The 19,492-nt window shown below is 38.7% G+C and overlaps 1 protein-coding gene across 1 annotated transcript in view; it reads left to right on the top strand.

The window, feature by feature from the left end:
• Positions 1-19,492, top strand: part of ALK (ALK receptor tyrosine kinase) — a 632,586-nt gene that overhangs the window by 611,726 nt on the left and 1,368 nt on the right. The window contains exons 21-28 of the mRNA XM_088145791.1: positions 1,935-2,025; positions 2,839-2,903; positions 3,580-3,709; positions 12,602-12,699; positions 13,153-13,245; positions 16,387-16,488; positions 16,831-16,965; positions 18,342-18,432. Coding sequence (XP_088001917.1) covers positions 1,935-2,025; positions 2,839-2,903; positions 3,580-3,709; positions 12,602-12,699; positions 13,153-13,245; positions 16,387-16,488; positions 16,831-16,965; positions 18,342-18,432 — 805 coding nt within the window. The remainder of the gene's footprint in view (positions 1-1,934; positions 2,026-2,838; positions 2,904-3,579; positions 3,710-12,601; positions 12,700-13,152; positions 13,246-16,386; positions 16,489-16,830; positions 16,966-18,341; positions 18,433-19,492) is intronic.

Raw genomic sequence — 19,492 nt, 5'->3', positions numbered from 1 at the left:
ATAAAATTATTTCTTTCCACTTTAAAGGCCTAACAGGCTAAGACCCAGAAGTCTGTAGCCAGCAATTGCAAAAGCAGTTGACACAAAGATCAACATGGTCACTTGGATGGATGACATATGTCAGGAGGGACACAGGAGGAATTTGATTTCGTTCATGATTCTGTACCTCTCAGCATCTTTTTCAATACCATCAACTGTAGTTTCATTCTGAGTATCTGGGTTGGGAATTAGTGGCACCAGCTGAAATGACTGCATGATACAGACTCCATCCAATTCTAAACTTCTTTGGTATCTTCCACTTGATCCAGTAATATGAATGCCATGGGGCTCAAGCTGAACAGAAGAAAACACTGTGAGACATCTCTTTCTTCCTTGTAGCATTTATACTATAAGGTCCCTCCTACTTGGTTCCATCTTCTTTTTTGACATTCCATACCTTCTTGAAGCTGGTGAGATTCAAACTTAGCTCAAACATGTAGTATGCAGATGGCCTATTTTTCTTTTTTAATCCTAAAAGAAGCAAAGTAACAATCCAGATAGGGTCCACAATGCAAAAAAAGTTTAAATCTTTCCTATTATCTGCTTGCTTCCTGAAAATTGACTCTGTACATGGAGGCATAAAAAAACAGGGGCAGGGTAGAGTTTTCATTGGTGCCAACGTTAACAAGATCAGCTGTATTCTACTTATTTATTATATTGTTTACATGATCTCTGAATGGAACTATTGGAAAGGGGTGTTGTCATGAAGCAATCACAATGTGGATATTATAATAAAATTAATTAGGTTTTAAGATGTCCCAAGGCTTTGAGGTGGGGAAGGTTGACATTGTTGACACTGCTTGCTGGTTTGTTTTTCTTAACTTGCAAAAGACTAACATACCTACATCTTTTGGAAACTATGGCACTCTATTTCTCCCTTTTCCATCTAATTCACTGGAGGCAGTAAAAATAATGAACCAGAACTGGAGTGTGTTGACTGACTAGATGAGAGCCGATAAACTGGCACTTAATACCTCACAGCTTCACAATATTTTTAGGCATTTCCAAGAGTGCCTTCTACCAGCCTTGGCTAGCATGTCACCCTGTATCACTCACATCTGTAATCTAGCTTTTCTTACCCAGATTTTGGTAACTTCTAAACTATAGAATTATAGAATAATATACCATAATATATTATCCATGGGACTTCTTTTACAGAAAATGTGGAAGCTGCAATTATTTCAGATAAGTAGGAAATAGGCAATTCTCCTGTGTTTAAATATATGCATTGTCTTGGTTCCTGCTTATTTCAGGATCCATATAAACTACCAGTTCTTATCTTTCAAGGTCTGTACAACTTGAAGGAATAACAAGATCTAACATTTCAGGGGAAAAGATTCTAACCTAACTTACATCCTGCTATGCTAGGGTTTTTTTTAACCTGCAAGGATGCTTTTCTCCATAGAATATTTAAAAATTGAGATCCCCTAGAAAGCATATGAAATAGTACATCAGTTCTAGCATTGAAAACCATGACTGAACCTCATCCATTTTAACTTTGAAAAATGCAAGCATATATTTTTCGTACTTGATAAGAGATACACAGATGTTGTTCTCCATCATCAAAAGTTGCTGCTCTTTTGTATATAACAGCTGCTGGTATCTTCAAATGACAGAAGAAAGTCCAGCAGTGGTATGACTATGTGGGCCTAGTGAAACTGGGTCCTCTTTTTAATATCTCTTAGAACCTCTCTTGGGTAGCTCCTACATTCAACAGTAACATTGCAGTAAGAAATCCCCCGTAACAGTTCATTGCAGTTAATAGAACACCAAGTCTTTCCCATTTGGAACATTCCATAGTATATATTCAAGAGCTAAACACTGTACAACATATATTATAAGAACTGGGCCTTTAGATTATGTAAAAATCTACAATGCTTTTCTGCTCTTGCCAGGGGTCTAGGCCATGGAGCTTTTGGGGAAGTGTATGAAGGTCAGGTGATTGGGATCCCCAGTGACCCCACTCCTCTTCAAGTTGCTGTAAAAGTAAGTGGAAAAATCATTGGTGGGACAAATCTGCCTGATGGGACATATCTCATCAAAGGAAGGCAATATGGCTGAGTTCACTTTCTAATTTCTCTGAGGGAAGAAGGGTGAATGAATTCCTGATTATAGATACTTGGAGGTGTGAAGAATTCAGAACTGTCACTCAGACTATTATTGCTGAAGTTGGTAAAAGTGATTAATTTTAATTCACAGGCATGTTTTTGAAACTCTGATCTCAAGCAGGAAATACTTTTGGCTGTCTTCCACTCTCTAGTGTTCTCCAGATGTGTTTGGCATTGTGACTCTCATAATTTCTATTTCTGTGGCTATTGTCCATGCTGGTTGGGAATTATGACCATTGCAATCCAACAGCTATAGAAGCTACCCATTTGGAAGGCTGACTCAGACTTTTCCTACTCTGCATCCTTATCCTGCCAAGGTTCACCACCCTAAGTTGTAGATGATGTGCTAACAGAAAGCTGAAGTTTTTCTTCTTATAGCAGCAGAGTGATGGAGGAAAATGTTTGTGGTGATTAGTGTCTGAGACATAGCTATTAATTCCACAGCATTTCTGATAATATGGCATCTTTCCCAACTTGGAGTTTCCAAATGGTGTTGAACTACATTTCCCATCATTCCATCCAGAAAGCTAAATAGTCACCAGTAATGGGAGTTTCTAAAGATTCAGGAGAAGCTGGTCTGTCAGAAAGGAGGCATCTCTTAAATGGCCTAGAATTATCTTTGGAAAGATGTTGTCTAAAACACTTTCCACATGAAAGAAATTTCACTTTCCTTCTCTTTTTTCCTGACTAGACATTGCCAGAAGTTTGCTCAGAGCAAGATGAGCTTGATTTCCTGATGGAAGCTCTTATAATAAGGTGTGTTAATTCAAATTGATCATCAGCTTTTCTACCTCAAACACACATCTATCAGTATTAAAAGCACTGGTCACTTTCCCCCACCAGTGTTTATGCAAATGAGGAACATCTGAACTCACAGAGTAGTAAAGAATAACATTTTTGCAAAGTGTCTGTTGGCTTTCAGTGATAGTAATAATTTGTAGCTGCCACCAAAGTATCATAAGACTAACTTTCTTCACTATTGCCTCAAAATCTAGGGAGGGAAGGAAGGAATAAGATAGCTGGAAACTATAAATAACACTATTAAACTGCTCGGTTGTGTGATGGGGGGGGAAGAGGATTATTTCATTTTGTTTCATTTATTATTTTATTTTGTTTATGTTATTACATTTTATTTTATTTTTCTATATAAAACATTCACTGCCCAAATTATTATTTTTTGGCTTGCAGTATTTTTCTACAGTCCCATCCAACAGCAGTTTACTTTTGACCACCAGACTACTTCAATCTGGTTTAACACAAATATTGATCTGCAACTTTCATAATGTCTGCTGGGGATAAAAGTGAGGGGTGTTGAAGCGCAACGCACCAGGAGAGCAAGAGGTCCAAAGACGGCTGGGTTAGATAAACAAGTCACAAGGCTCAAATCTGTACCTTTTGCATTAAAAGTTTATTTTCTTAATCTTCCTTTCAGCAAGTTCAACCACCAGAATATTGTTCGCTGCATTGGGGTGAGCTTACAGGCTCTGCCTCGCTTTATTTTGCTGGAGCTCATGGCTGGAGGAGACTTGAAATCCTTCCTGAGGGAGACACGGCCAAAACCGGTAAGAGAAAAAAAATATATTTCAGTGTAGCCTTGGCCTCCAGTTCTCCTTGAAAGTTTTTCCTAAATTAAATTTAGCCTAGTTCTTTTTGCTAATATTGCAATGCTTGCTTAAAGAAAAGATTTTCAGAGCTGCAGTGCCACCATTTCCTTACAAGGATTTTTAGTACTTTGATAGATTAAATTGAGCAGGTCTTATGCTGTTGATTGGGCAGCTGAACAACAGATGGATTGGGTGAACAATTCACCAGCAATTACTCTGAAGGAATGTTGATTTAGCCTATATTTAGGAGCAACTTTTACCACATAAAGTGACCGACTTTAAATCTGCCACCGTTGATGTGCTGCTGATTCAAAGAGTACCCTGCACTAAAAGAGAGGACAGTGCTGTTATTCTGTAACAGCAATATTATGTAACTCCAGAGGATTATTCTTTCTTCACTTGTGCAACCTCCCCTTTAAGTTAAACTGGTACCCTTAGTGATAGCCTTCGGTAAGCTGATGAAAACCATCAGCTTGCACAAGGTCTTTGGAGAATTATACCATCGGTTAATTGTTTTATTGTTGGTGCTGCTGCTGCTGCTGCTGCTGATATTTTGATTTTGTTCAATGTTACTATATATATTATGCTGTGGGATCTATATTTTTGTACTGTAGACATTTTATTATAGTGTGGTAAATCAGTGGCATAGCGTGTTTGAAAACACTGAGTAAAGGAGAGAACACAACTTCCTATAATTTTTATTAAACCTTTTAAAAGAAAAGATAAAAACTAATACAAACTAATATAAAGTAAAGCAGAGAAGAAAAAAAGAAAGAAAGCAAAAAGAAGTCAAAAAGTGCAAGAAAAGGAAAAAAGTTAAAGAAAAATAGGAAAGAAAGAAAAAAGATACAAAGCAGTGGCTTCCAATATTCTTCACAGCAAGTACAATTATAAGTACAATTATATTTTAACCTCTCTCTCTAGTTACATCATAATACTGTTCTTTCTATAATCTATCCTGTCTAATCATCAAACCATAAATCACAAGTTCATTTTTTAATTTTTACACAAAAAGTCCATAAGAGGTTTCCACTCACCAATAAATGTAGATAGTGTCTTTTCTCTAATCAAAGAAGTTAGTTTATTCATCTCAGCAAAGATCTATCAGTTTCACTGACCATTCCTCTATAGTGGGTAGCGTCAAGTCCTTCCATCTCTGAGAGAACACAACTTCCACAGGTAATTAGTTCCCATGTCTAAGATTCAATTGGACTCTGCAATTTCTTATAACTTAAATCCATTATTTTGTGTCCTGCGCTCTGGGTGATAAAGAAGAGGTCTTGACCTTCTGTGCATCATCCTTTCAGGTATTTGAAGAATGCTATCACATCCAATCTCAGTCATTTTTTCTCAAGGCTAAACATTTCCAATTCTCTAACTTTATATTCATAGTTTCTAGTTTTGCAGGACGTTCTCTAGTTTTGCTGTTTCACAAGGAAAAAAAGGCAAAATAGGCTCATTTAAATGTGAATGAAACATTCTTTAAATGATCATTTTAAACCAGGCCTATGATAAAGGCAAATCAGAAAAAAGCCATGGTATACACAGCAGAAGAGAGACAGATTTATGAACATCTGTAACTGCAAGACCAGGACAGGCAATCTTTCTGCAAAGATTGGATGCAATGTTCCTCTAAGGAGTGTGGCAGCAATGCAATGATATCACCAGAGAATACAGAGCTTCTTGGAAGATGAGAGTCAGCTAAGAGTCTGCAACCAGAATGAGAGATCAGAAAGGGTCTACAGGAGCAAGCAAGCTTTTCAAGGGAGTTGAGTGAGAGAGGAACACAGGGGAAGCAGAACACTGAAACAAGTATAACATTAATCCTAGTTTAATAATCATTAGAAATCCAGAGAGCTGGCTGTGTGATGGTTGTGTAGATTACATGATGACTTGTTTCCCTGGTGTGAAGGTTGCTGACATCAAGCATCATCTAGATAAGCTTCTGGATAGTGCAGAGAAGACAGTGATAATGGTCCACATTGGCATCAGTGATATTGGAAAATATGATTGGTCAGTCTTGGAAAGCAAATTTACACTACTGGGTAGAAGACTGAAGCCCAGGATTGTCTGTGCAGCATTCTCAGAAATGCAAATTCCAAGGATCTCAATGCATGCATGTAATGATAGTGCCAGACAGAGGGCACTGGGAATTTTTTGGCAGAAACCAAATCTCTACAAAGGAGACATACTTCCATTTGAACCAAAATAAAACCAAACTGCTCATACATAACATCAGAAATGTACTAAAGCAGCTTTTAGATATATCTCTAGAGAAAAGCTAACAGGTAATGGATAGCATCTAATTCAGAAAGGTGGAGATGTTTCAGAAAATACTTTAAGAGGTAAAGCCAACACTGAACGTGACTTAATGGATGGATATGACAAGAGACGAAAAAAAGACTAAAAGGATCATACCACATTTGAGAAAGAACATGGTATATAGGTGCCCATGTCAATGCTAGAAATCTCTGAACCAAAGTCAGGTTAGGCACTGTTAGAAAAAAAATGCTGGTTAAGATGCTTATTTATAAATCTAGAATTAGAGTGTTGGTATTGTTTTATTTTTAGGGGGTTGGGAGCTTTTTAAAAGTAAAATAGGCATGTTAAGCCTATTGCACCTTATTTTCATATAATCTCTCTTTAAACAAAGGTTTTGCCTCTAAATGCAGATGGCACAATTTTCAATAGCTTTGGTGGCTACAAAAAGAAGCTTTGTGCTGCCGACCCTCATGATAAACTCAAAACTTACTCAAACCACCCTCTTTTTTCTTTTTTAGTCAGACTTACTATTTTTTCTTTCACCTCTTCCATGTCCATTTCAACTTAATTCAGAACATTTTTTAATGGAAAGAAGATCTTATTCCTCCAAGAATATGAAAGTAATAGAGGTAGAAATATAAGACTGTTCAGTCTTGGGACTGAAATGTACAGACGCTCAGAACATAACAATCTCCTAAGCAGTTAAAAGCTTTCTGTGCACTAGAAAAGCAATTGTGAGAGGTTTGGGGAAGAAAAGCATTAATTTCCCTCCGTTGTGTCTTGGAGCTTGATGCTCAGAGCAGTGATTATGCTGAACAATGGAGCAGTTTGTTTTGCAGTCCTCTTTTGGAAAGTTTGACCTAACAAGGGGAGGTGTTGCTTAACACTTCCCACCCTATTCCAACTACCTAGTTCCTAGCTGGCTGCCTCATTCTGTCATCTGGGTGAAGCAAGAGCAACCAAGAACTGTGAAGTGAATTTCCTCAGCATTTCAAGGCTACTCCTGCAGTCTGCATCTCTGCACAAAATGGGTGCAAACGCTCCACATCTCAAACAAATTACTCTGTTAAATTGCCCTTGGCGGAGAAAGAACCTCTACTTCAGCAGACATAAGATAAAAGGCAGTACAGGAGGTTTTTTTCCCTTACACCAAACTGTGACAAGAACTTTACATAAAACATATATAACCTATTTTCAATGCTTCCTCCCCCAAAGGTCTGCTGTGCTGCCTCATCATGGCAAGGGAAGGGGGAGTTCCTGGGAGGGATGAGCAAAGAATGTTGGGAGTGTATACCAAGAGTATATATTCCCAGCAGGGCCACCCAAGGCATGAAGGTCATCCCAACTGCCCAGCTAAAGCAAGCAGGCACCTATACTGGGCAGCAATGATATAGGAAGATGCCAGAAGCAGATGATCATTTTAGCAACAATAACAAAGGTATCAATTAATGCTGTGTGGGAGAAGGCCATGCTAAACCACTCCTGTATTTTTACTAAGAAAACCACAGGGATAGAAAATATAAAATGATTGACGATATAGTGCCAAAGTATGGGGCCTCCAGGTTGGATGGCACTCAACATGCTACTGGGGAAGAGCTGAGGATCTTTCAGAGTACTAATGGTGCTGATGGTGTGGCTAGATTAAAGCTTATGGGATGTCTAGTTGCTGATGTTGCCATACAGGAAAAGAAAAGCTGAAGCTGCAAAGATAGAATTACAGCAGAAACATATAATGTAAGAAGCATGAACACAGGAAAGCTCAACATAATGAAAGATGAAACAACCAACATTGACATCTTAGGCATCAGCAAACTGAGATGGACTAGGATTGGACACTTTCAGTCAGAAGACCACACTATCTATTATTCAGGACACGAAAAACAAAGGAATGGCACTGCTTTTATAGTTAGTAAAGGTATAGCAAGAAGAGTACTTGGCTACATTGCAATCATTGTATCAATTATCAAATAATATTAATTAGAGTTCATGGACAACCTTTTAATATGACAATCATCCAAGTTTATGGTCCAACCACTGATGCAGAAGAAGAGGAGGTTGATGAATTTTATGATCAAGTTCAATTTTGCAATGCAATCTAGATGTGTTGCCTCTAGCTGGAGACTGGAATGCCAATGCTGGAAATATTAAGGAGGAAAAATAGTTGTATTGTATGGCTTAAGAAACTGATGAAGCAGAAGACCAGCTTATCCCTTTCTGCCATGTCATAGCTAACACTGACTTCAAACAACCAAAACAACGCCCCTATACATGAACATCCCCAGATGGAATACATGGAAATCAAATTGACTATAATTCTGCTAAAAGGAGTTGGAAGAGCTTAGTTACAGCATCAAAGTCATGGCAAGATGCTGACTGTGGAATGGATCATGAACTATTCATGTGCAAGTTCCAACTTAAGCAGAAGAAGAGGAAGAGGAAGAAGGCCGACAAGTTTCCACATTATGATCTTGAGCATACACCCACCAATTTCAAGGATAACATCAGGAATTGCTTTAAAGTCCAGAAATATAACGAGCAACAGAAGAAGAATCAATAACAATTCTAACCAAGCTATGCAAGCAAATCCTGAGAATGACACAGTGGCCAACAAATTGGAAGAATGTCATCTACATCCCAATACCAGAAAAAGGAGATTTAACGGAGTGTGCAAACTATTGTACAGTATCCTTAAATTCATATGCTAGCAAAATAATCCATATGATAATCCAACATGGATTAGATCTCTACATGGAAAGGGAGATGCCAGATGTTCAAGCTATCTTAGAAAAGGCCAAGGAACATGAGACATTACTGCTGATGCATGCAATAGAGAAATAGAGATAATAGAGAAAGCAACCCCCCCCCCAAAAGTCAATATGTGCTTCATTGATGATAGAAAGATCTTTGATTGTGTCAATTACAAAAAACTGTGGAATGTACTTAGAAAAATGGGAATCCCCAAACATTTAATTGTCCTCATACAAACCAACAGACAAATCAGACACCATAGTATGGACAGAACCTGGACAATCAGACTGGTTCCAGGTTGGCAAAGGAGTAAGGTAAGGATACATACACTCCCCTTCTTTATTCAAACTATATGCAGAATATATATTGAGGGACACTAGATTGGAAGAAGACAAGTGTGGTTTTAAAACTGGAACAAGAAATGTCAATAATCTGCACTATGCTGATAATACTACTCTGATAGTTGAAAACACAAAAGATCTGCAAGCTAGTAATAAAAATCAAAGAGCAAAAAAGGGATTACAATTAAATATAAAGAAGATCAAATTAATCCCAACAGGTACAACAATCAGCCTTAGAATTGACAATGAAGATATTGAAGTGGTAGATAGCTTCTACCTTTTAGGATCAACCATCAGCAGTAAAGGAACAAGCAGTCAAGAAATATGCTACAGACTAGCACTTGGTAGAGTAACCATGAAGGCCTTGGAAAAAATATTCAGTCATAATATGTCTATAGCTTCAAAGATCAAAAGAGTCCAGACAACAGTACTCCCTGGGACACTCCATAGAAGCAAAACTTGGACTTTGAAGAAGCAGGATGGAAAGAGTATTGATGCTTTTGAACTTTGGTGTTGGAGAAGACTCCTGAGAATACCATGGACAGCCAAGAAAACAAACAAATGAATCAACCCAGAGTTCTTATCGAGGTACAAATGAGCAGGCTGAAATGATTTTACTTTGGACACATTATGTGAAGACCTAGCTCTCTGGAGAAGGCTCTAAAGCTGGAAAAGGTGGAAGAGAAGAGGAGGATGACCAGAGCAAGGTGACGCCATTATAGTGGCCATGAATCCACTGTTGGGAGACCTGAAGACCAGGTTAGGGACAGAATGTCATGGGAGAAAATCTATCTGCTGTATGTGGTTGCTAAGAGTTGACACTGACTTGACACATAATCAATTTTCAATACTAGAAGAGTATTGAATTGTCCTACAATGCTATTCTCAGAGGACAAATGGCAAGAAGAGAAGAGCAAAAAGCAGGTGCTGTGGCAGAAGTATAGTTTTAATCTGTTCAAATATTTGCCTGTCCAGGTAGATATTGCTGGGTATAGCTGTGAGTTACTACAACTTTTAGCTACACAATTTCCTTCTCAAGCTTGAGAACTCAGAGAAACCATCATGCGATAGCTATATTTACACACACACACACAAAAGGTGGATCTTTCAAATCTATATCTCTTGCAGCATAAACAAGCCTGCAGTGCTCGATGTCTGTTAAAATCCATTTCAAAATATTACTCAGTTGAAAATGACATTTAATAGTCATGTATTATATGCATGTTTTTGCATATAAAAAGATGTTTGGAAGAGTAAACCAAAATGTGTTATTTGAGAAACATGTACAAAAGAATCCACTTTAGAAAAAAATATGAATAAAGATAAATGTGGCCTTTCCTTTCAATTTGTTTCTGCTTTAATAAAAATATGATATTTGGACTGAGCTAGTTGGATGAAAGGTGGGAATCCCAAACCTACCTCCCAGAAGTCCTGCCTTAGTGTAGTAGATTAGTAGCTCCTGCTGCAAGCCCTTATCTTCCAATGGGTTGCCTTTACTTAATATACCCCCTCTTAAGCCTGGCATATGAGGCAGATATGGATCTCACAGCCTATAGCCTTACTGGCAAATAGCAGAAAAATAAAGCTGATAAAAATGAAGTAAGTTCTATAATGCCACCTCCTGGCTCTATATCATGAGGCATAAGACTATGATGGAAACTACACACACACACACACACACACACACACACACCTCTTCTTTGGAGATAGAACAATTTCACAAGCAATAAATAAAGATACTTTATTTTTTAAAATAAGTAAAAAGAGAAAATGCAAAAAATTTTTTTTGCTGCTTTAAGTAGTCACTGGTAAAGCAATCAGCTGCAAAGAAGAAAAATATACAGAGATGTTCAAAACAGAGAAAGTGGTTTGAAACGGTTCTCTTGAAAGGAAAAAAATAAAGGATAATACAAGATGGGAGCAGATCAGAAGCTAGGATAGGTCTGCTACTAATATAAGAGCCTTGTATGCATCAAACATACAGTAACTGACCTTCCACAGCTATAATAAACATAATAGGCAATGAAAACATCTTAAAAAACACATTGAAGATAAATATCCCTAGCACAATACTAACTAGACATTTACTTATGTCTACCCAAGTAACAATTCCTTGAATCAGTAGTTCCTGCCTGATTGACTTTTATCCAGGCTTGCTTTTTGGTTTTCTAGAAATCCTTATCTTTAATTGGGGGATGAGGGGGCACCATCAAAGCCTACTCATTTAGCTCCTCCAGGGATTCTGTTCTTTCCCTTTCTAAAAAAGATAAGGCATTTTTCTTTCTGGCAGAATTGGGGAAGGGAATGGCCATCTAGGATGAGAAACAACAGTCTGGAGCATTTTGAAGTCAGTGAACATGGATGTGGATGTGCTTGTCTGACCATTCTTTACAATACTGAGATACATTATTTGACTCTTCACGTCATTCATTCTCAAGTTCAATTCTATCAGACTGCCAGAGTTTGTTTTATTGCCATATTTTCCTGCATGTGTTTTTCAGGTTCCCCCAAAGGAACCACACATTCCTAGTTACTCAAGGTTACTCAATGACAGATTTGCAAATGCAAATGTTTTAAGAAGGAACATAGAGACATGGTGTTTCTATTTTGATGGGCAAATCTGAATTTGATGTGAACTGAGAATGAGGAGGATTTAGGGAAATCAGTTGAAAAAAAGTAAAATATCTAAAAGCAATTTGAAGAGATGAGGATGTTTTGGTATCACAAAATAGGGCAGGACAGGGCCAATTGAATGTTTTTGCAGCTGTCCAATGAAAATTGCTTTTCGTTTATAATCTCCTGTGGTCCAAGGATATCAAAATCTAGAAATGCTACATATCATGCCAGAAATAATTTCCCTTGTGGTCTCTGTTGATCTATATCTATACAGGATCTGATTTGGAAGGAATCTGCCTTTCAAAACAGGAGATATGCTCATTCTGGCAAATAATTCCCTGGGAAATTTAAATGGGGGAAAAATATTTGAGAAGTGTTCTTTTTATTGTATAGTTTCATGCTGCCTCTTCAGGAATTTAGGTTCTGCAGTTAAAAAAAAAAAACAAACTGATTTGAGCACTAGAAAATTATAGCTGGTGATGCCACAAATTCACATAGTTGGAAGCAACTTCAAAGGTTTTTCAGTCAACGTTCTGCTGATTAGAAAATTAGTCCCTTTATTTGTACTTACTTTGCATAGAATTGTTTATTAGCAACAGAGAAAGTAGAAAAAATGGGATGCCCAGAAAATAAGAGGGTGATCTCTGTGAAATGGCAATGGAGATCATGACCTTAGGAAGAAGCATTTAGAAATACAAAAATGTGACCTAAAATGTGCTTTAAAAAAAATGTGTGCACTCAACATTGTACTAAGTTAGAAATATCTAATTCTAATGGATTCTGTGGCTGCCCATTTTTAGAAAGTTCTTTGTAAGCCCTTTCTAATTGTCTAAATCAGTAGTAATACATACTCCTGAAGTAACTCCTTGATTTTTCCTTTTAGACCTATCCCTCCTCCCTAACCATGCTGGATTTGCTTCATGTAGCTCGTGACATTGCTTGCGGCTGTCAGTATTTGGAAGAAAATCACTTCATTCACAGGTTAGTAGGAGAAGTATATGTCCTTGAGAGACCATTCTCTATGTCCGGTGTGTGGCTGACTTGCATCAGGCTAAGTATACAAGCGACCTACTGGCAAGCATGGTTGTATACTACCACCCCCTAGAGGTGCACTGCTTTGAACATAAAAAATATGAACATAATAAGGCATTATGCTTTTTAAATTTATTGAATAGATTTATATTCTGCCTTTCCTTCAGGAGCTCACGATGGCCTACACAGAAGTTGCTCTTTTTCAAAGCAAGTTTGAAGTCTTGTACTCCTGGATTTTCTATCTTGGCTTTCTGATATTAATTATTGAACACATTCATTTTTCATGAGTTTTGTCTTTAGTTTTCTAGTGAGTTAACAGCTGCTCTGTCTAGAATACCAATTCAAAGCCTTATTTGAATGTTATTAATTAATTTTTAAAATAGCCAATTGTTCTTTCTCTAGAGACATTGCTGCTCGAAATTGCCTCCTTACTTGTAAAGGTCCTGGAAGAATAGCTAAAATTGGAGATTTTGGGATGGCCCGGGACATATACAGGTAAGAAATGTAACTTATTATATAAGTTATATAAGGGAATATCTAGCATTCCTTTATATCAGTGTTTCTCAACCTTGGCAGCTTGAAGATGTGTGGACTTCAACTCCCAGAATTTCCCAGCCAGCCATCCTGGCTAGGGAATTCTGGGTGTTGAAGTCCACACATCTTCAAATTGCCAAGGTTAAGAAACACTTTATATATAATATATATAAAGGAATGTAGGCTTCCCCAGGATTTATTTCACTGTATGCATGAGTCTTTTTCAGATGTTTACATTTTGATGTACTCTTCAAATGCCACCTTAGTACCTAAACTATTATGTTCACTCTGTGACATTTCCCTTGCTTACTTTCATTGTTATTTCATCAGCCGCTCTTGGTATTGTATTGGCAGCAGAATCCTCACCAACCTTGTTTTCTCCACTTTTCCCACACTGAGCAGCAGGATCTTATCCTGAAGCTTTATCCTCCTTGGTGTTGACCTGACCTATACGCTCCTCCACTACTGTCTCTGTTTCCTGCATATAAAAGTAGGGATGAGGGTCAGGAGAATGTAATTACTCACTCTGGAATTTCTCCAGGGCACCAGGATTAATGATTCTGCAGTTGCTAAACAGGAAGACTTTAATGACATACAGTACATCTTATCTATAATGCACCATTGCTGTCCTCACAGTGCCCTCTAATGTCAGGCTGGAGAATTACTTCACCACTTGATTCTGTATAGATTCTGACAACAAACTAAAATGTATTGTCGAAGGCTTTCACAGCCGGCATACGATGGCTGGTGTGGGTCTTCCGGGCTGTGTGGCCGTGGTCTTGAAGTCTTGTTTCCTAACGTTTCGCCAGCACCTGTGACCGGCATCTTCAGAGTGCAGGAGCACAGACAGGAGCAGCTGGGCACAGAGAGAACTGCTCCTGTCTGTGCTCCTGCACTCTGAAGATGCCGGTCACAGGTGCTGGCGAAACGTTAGGAAACAAGACTTCAAGACCACGGCCACACAGCCCGGAAGACCCACACCAGCCAACAAACTAAAAGCTTGTACTTTTTATCAGCAGAGTTGGATAGGGGGATTTTCTTGATGTTTTGCAAATTGAAAACTTCCCCATAAGAACGCATTCTTTGTAGTAAACATGTAAAACATCATTGTTCTGGATGTTATTCATTCCAGGACAATGAGGCTTGTTATATATTGGGCTTATTGTACATCAGGCAACAAAGGCAAGTCTGCAATTCCCAGGATTCTTTTAGGCTGGGTTGACTAGAAATGGCGAAAGTCATTGTCCCAACACAGCTGCAGAGTTCCAACTTCGGAAGGCTGGTTTACGTAGTGGTATCACTTATAATACCTGCATGAAGTGCCATCTCTAGGAATGAAATAATCCATCTGTGCAGTTTTTACTCAAATCAACCCAAGTGGCAAAGGAGACGACCCCATTTCGGTCTACCCTTTGTCAGGTGAGCCCAAACCAAAGCCAATGTTGTCACATGACAAGACCACTGAAAAACAAGTAGGACATGGCAAGAACCACGATCAGATCTGCTGTCCTGAGAAAATAACTAAATAAATAATTGACTTTAAGGTAGGGTAGGGGAATCCCGATCTGAACTAAAGCATTACTACAAGGGGACACAGCTTTTGCCAGCCTTGCATGGCATAGTATGTTGGACTGGGTGGACTCAGGAGAAAAACTAGATTTGATTTGATTCTCTGTAGATTTAAACTGAATTAAAACTACATACAGTTAATATCATTACTCTCCAGTTATGTATTTACATATTTACCAGATAGGGAGATAATATTTTTCCTCAAGATGTGAATTGAGAGAAGATCTTATACTCTCTGATTAAGAAGAGTAAAAGCTATTGAAAAGAAGAATCTTTTGGAAACAAAGGCCTGCAAGAGAGGTGCCGTTGGCTGCAGACCTTCGGCTAGGAAGAAGATCCCTTTGAAGACTAGCATGAAGCTTACTTGCTGCTTGGGACAGCCAGGAAATTCCAACTTTTTGTAACCCCTAATTGGGGCTTCTTCCCTTTTCCCTTTCTGCTGAATTATCCCATGTTCCTGCCTTGCTTCTGTCCAGTTTTCTCACCTCTTCCCTGCTCTTCCCATTCAGCCACCACTTTATTTTTCTTTTTTTTTCTCTGTCTTTTTTGCAACTTTTGACATTTTTACTGGAAGAAAGGAGTCTGTGTGTTTGTGTGTGTGTTGTCTTGTGTGATTTTGTGTCAATAGTGTGCTTGTCTGTGAGAGACAGGCACAATAGGAAGGGATTAATTAACTTGCAAATGGGGCACTTTATTTTACAGACTGTTCATTTTCATTAATAATTAAAGTAATATTATTTGTGTGGAATGTGTCACATACAAACATTTATTTGGGGGGGGAGGAATCTCCAGGACTGGATTCATACGGAGTTGGCATATCTACATGGACAAAGTGGGAGAAGCTGAGCATTGGACAGCATTTTGCTTTTCTGTCTATTATTCCTTTTTTATGGGGATCACCTGAGACTTAAGACCATTTTCCTTTTGGGTAAATGCCTTAAAAATGTCCTCTTCTCCTACATTAGAAATTAAATTTGATAATAATGTTATAGACCTCTAGGGCGCTTTCTAAGACTTGGGTTCTATATTCTTCCTTGAAGAATTGAGATTCAAACCCTTCTTCTCCACACAGTGTTCCTGATTAAACTCTACCTCTACCCCTGAAGTTTCTATTTGCTCTGTGGGAGAAAGCATTCAACCCCCCAAATGATAGAAATGCCTGTCTCTTGCCTCCCGGCCTTCTTAGAACAGGTAGATCCCTGGCTTTGTCACCTGATCCCACAGTACAATTATAGTCCCAGTTTGGCTCCTCATACTCATACCATTGCCATAGAAAAATGGAAATATTGCTTAAAGCAAATTTAAGGGTATAATGATACTTAATAAATAATCATAAATGTTATCTGTGTTGTTTAGAAAAGTAAAAGGAGGATCTTCCCTTTTTTCTTACAAATGGGAAAATTTGCCACATTGTTTCAGAAAGAAAGAAAGTCTGCCACTGCCCTCAGCGCTGCTCTTGGAGCCACCCACTTCAATCAATTGCTGAAGGAGCCAATACTTAACTCTTGTTAATATTCTTGTCCTCGTCTGCAGAGCCAGCTACTACAGAAAAGGAGGGTGTGCAATGCTGCCTGTCAAATGGATGCCACCTGAAGCCTTCATGGAAGGGATATTCACATCGAAAACAGATACCTGGTAGGCATACTCAGAATTTTCTGTCCATTTTGCAAGCAAACAGCTGCCCAGGGGTTAAAGTATCATTATCCACTATTTTTTTCTGGTGGAAGCGATGCTTTTTCATGAAATATCTTGGGCTTTATCCAGCGGTTCTTTTAGCATGGCTCTTTCTTCTGCCAAATAACACAGTGTCAAATCCATGCCATAACTCCTTAACACACTATGGGAGGAAGTAGATCCAAAGCCACCCATAGGGGATAATTAGAAAGCATGCAACTATACAACATAAAGGGATTTGAAGAATTGTCCTCAAGTTTCCACATATAAACCTGATTTTATTTCTTGCTTTTCTGTCTCCAGGTCATTTGGAGTGTTGCTGTGGGAAATATTTTCTCTCGGGTATATGCCCTATCCCAGCAAAAGCAACCAGGAGGTCTTGGAATTCGTCACAAGTGGGGGAAGGATGGATCCACCCAAAAACTGTCCTGGCCCCGTGTATGAAATCTTTCATGCTCCATAAGGCCAACTTGTGTCTTTAGTTTCCGAATTCTTTCTGCTATGGATATGTGTACATGCAGACAGTCAGACAGGCATGCATGTCACCTGTCTGACAAAGCAAGTCACATTTGAAGCAAAGGTTTGCAATGTGCAGAACTCCTTTCCTTGGCGCCAAGCAATCAGCATTCAGTAGGCACTGAAAATAAGCTGTTTGGGGAGTTCCTTTCTTATTTTCTAGAAATTTATGGTACTTCTGCAAAACTTGAGTTCCCCCAAACTTGTTAACATACGCAGGTGATGCCATTTTGGCTCAGAATCAGTATCTTGAATAATGGATTCATTGTTAGGACATAAGATGGCTGTTGTTAGGTTCAAGAGATTCCCATTTTTTTAATAGTCCCAGCCATTGTAGCCCACCCTAGCCAATAGCTGCTCTGCTATTCAAAGTTCTTATTCTCTGGCATTGATTCAATACTTTCTGTTGTAAATAATCTAAATTTAATTATAGATAACTGTATAGATGCATTGTATAGATAAGTTCATGCTTCTAAGAAATTGATAATCAAGGTTTCCACATTTTTTCTTATGTAGAGGGATGTTAGAGAGCTTGTTGGTGCAGTGGTTAAGGTACCAGCCTAGAAACCAGGAGATGGTGAGTTCTAGTCCAGCCTTAGAAACAAAGCCAGCTGGGTGATCTTGGGCCAGTCAATCCCTCTCAGCCCTACAAAAAAGACAACTTCTGAAAATCTTGCCAAGAAAACTGCAAGACTAGTCCAGGCAGTCGCCAGGAGTCAACTCACACACACACATACATAATCACAAAATGTGTGTTATTTGGGCAATAACCCAATATATAGCTTAGTCTAGTTTAAGTATCTCGTTTTTTCCCAGTTTTAGCCAAGCAATTCTGAATGTCGTTCTATTGTTATCATCCCAATTGCAGCTATGATGCTAATTGACAAGGATCAACATTTATGTGATGGAATGGAATTATGAAGGCCAGACTCAGGGAGAAAAACATTTTCTTTCATCTCCTGAGGCAAGAGGGAGAGATAAGAGGATGAGACTGGCACCTCCCTGAGGAATTCACAATGTTGTAGCTGGCATTACTTGGGTGCTGGGGTTTTGGTCTGGGAAGATTCTTGCTAGAGGTTGTAGCTAATAAACATTGCTGGACTGAATTTACATGGTCTCTTGGAGTTCCTTGGGCTAGGCCTGACAATTTCATTTTGAATGGTAACATAAATTGAAAGTTAATAGACATCTGATTGTTATACTGTTTCCTCTTACGCTGTGACAAACTGATGTCTACTTAAACCATTCCACTCTGTCCATTATTGCCATTCACCGTTTTTCTCTTTCTACTCTTATAGGTACCGAATAATGACCCAGTGCTGGCAACACCAGCCAGAAGACAGGCCACACTTTGCCATTGTGCTGGAGAGGATTGAATACTGCACCCAGGTAACAATTTCTCTCAGGCTCCCTCACTGTGTGTGATGTGATGCAGGGAAAGACAAAAGGGAAATGTGCCAAGCCTACCAAGTAGAGTATACTGATAACGTCTTTTTCTCAAGTTTCAGTGCTCGCAGCCCTCACTTAGCAAGGCAAGTGGGGAATGCAAATAGTTGTTGAAGGAATGGCTCCAACCACCTCATAACCACCTAAAATATAGGCCATCCATATCTAAAATGGGTGGTTAGCTTTGGTAGATACTTATTTCTGATGCTGATCCTGGCCTTTTTGTCCTTCTTGAGTAGAACATATTTGCCTGGGTCTGTAGGTCTTTGGAGCACCTGGAGATATTTGTATCTCACAAAACTAGGTGGTGGTTGTTTGGCTGCTAGTACAGGCACAACATGCTACCACCACACTAGAAAAAGCTACATTCTGAGAATATACTCCAGGATTAGGTGCACCCATCCCACATTATTTTCTCTTACATGTTTAATGCACCCAAAGTGGCTAATGGCTTTAAAAACAGAACCCAACACAATCAAAGTGGTTCTGTTCCCAGCACATGTTTCAAAGACAGCCTTATCATCTTCCAGATGGAGTGGGTAGTCCTCACGGCACTGCAGATCAGAAGTACAAGGAACATTCTGTCTCTTAAACACTTCTTCCACACATCTGAAAAAAAGTTTGTTTTCTTTTCTTTTGTTTTAATCAGATCCTATCATTTCAATATTCCATTAAATACAAAATGCTGTTTAGTAATGGGGTCGATCAACAGTAGGGTTGTGCACACTTCAAAAATTATTTGGAAGAAGTGCTTTGGATCATGCATGAACCCAGCCCTTCTCTGCTATTCTTAGAGCAACCTATCTAGCTTCTTGGGCCTAAGAAAAAGGCGCTGCTGCTTTAAGGAATCCACTCATTAAACTTAGTGAGACCTCCACATGGAAGATGGCATCCATACATTTTGTATTCATATGAAAGAATAGTTCTTTTATGAGTCTGATTTTCTGCCTAGCAGTTTTATTGTATAATCATGAATTCTAATATTATCAGGAAGATGAGGGGG

This window comes from Python bivittatus, unplaced genomic scaffold, assembly GCF_059951505.1.
Source record: "Python bivittatus isolate LINGU-HERP-01145 unplaced genomic scaffold, Pbiv_v1 ctg000020_np1212, whole genome shotgun sequence".
Lineage (NCBI taxonomy): Eukaryota > Metazoa > Chordata > Lepidosauria > Squamata > Pythonidae > Python > Python bivittatus.
The sequence above is the reverse complement of the archived record's forward strand: the minus strand, read 5'-3'. Positions and strand labels throughout refer to the sequence as shown.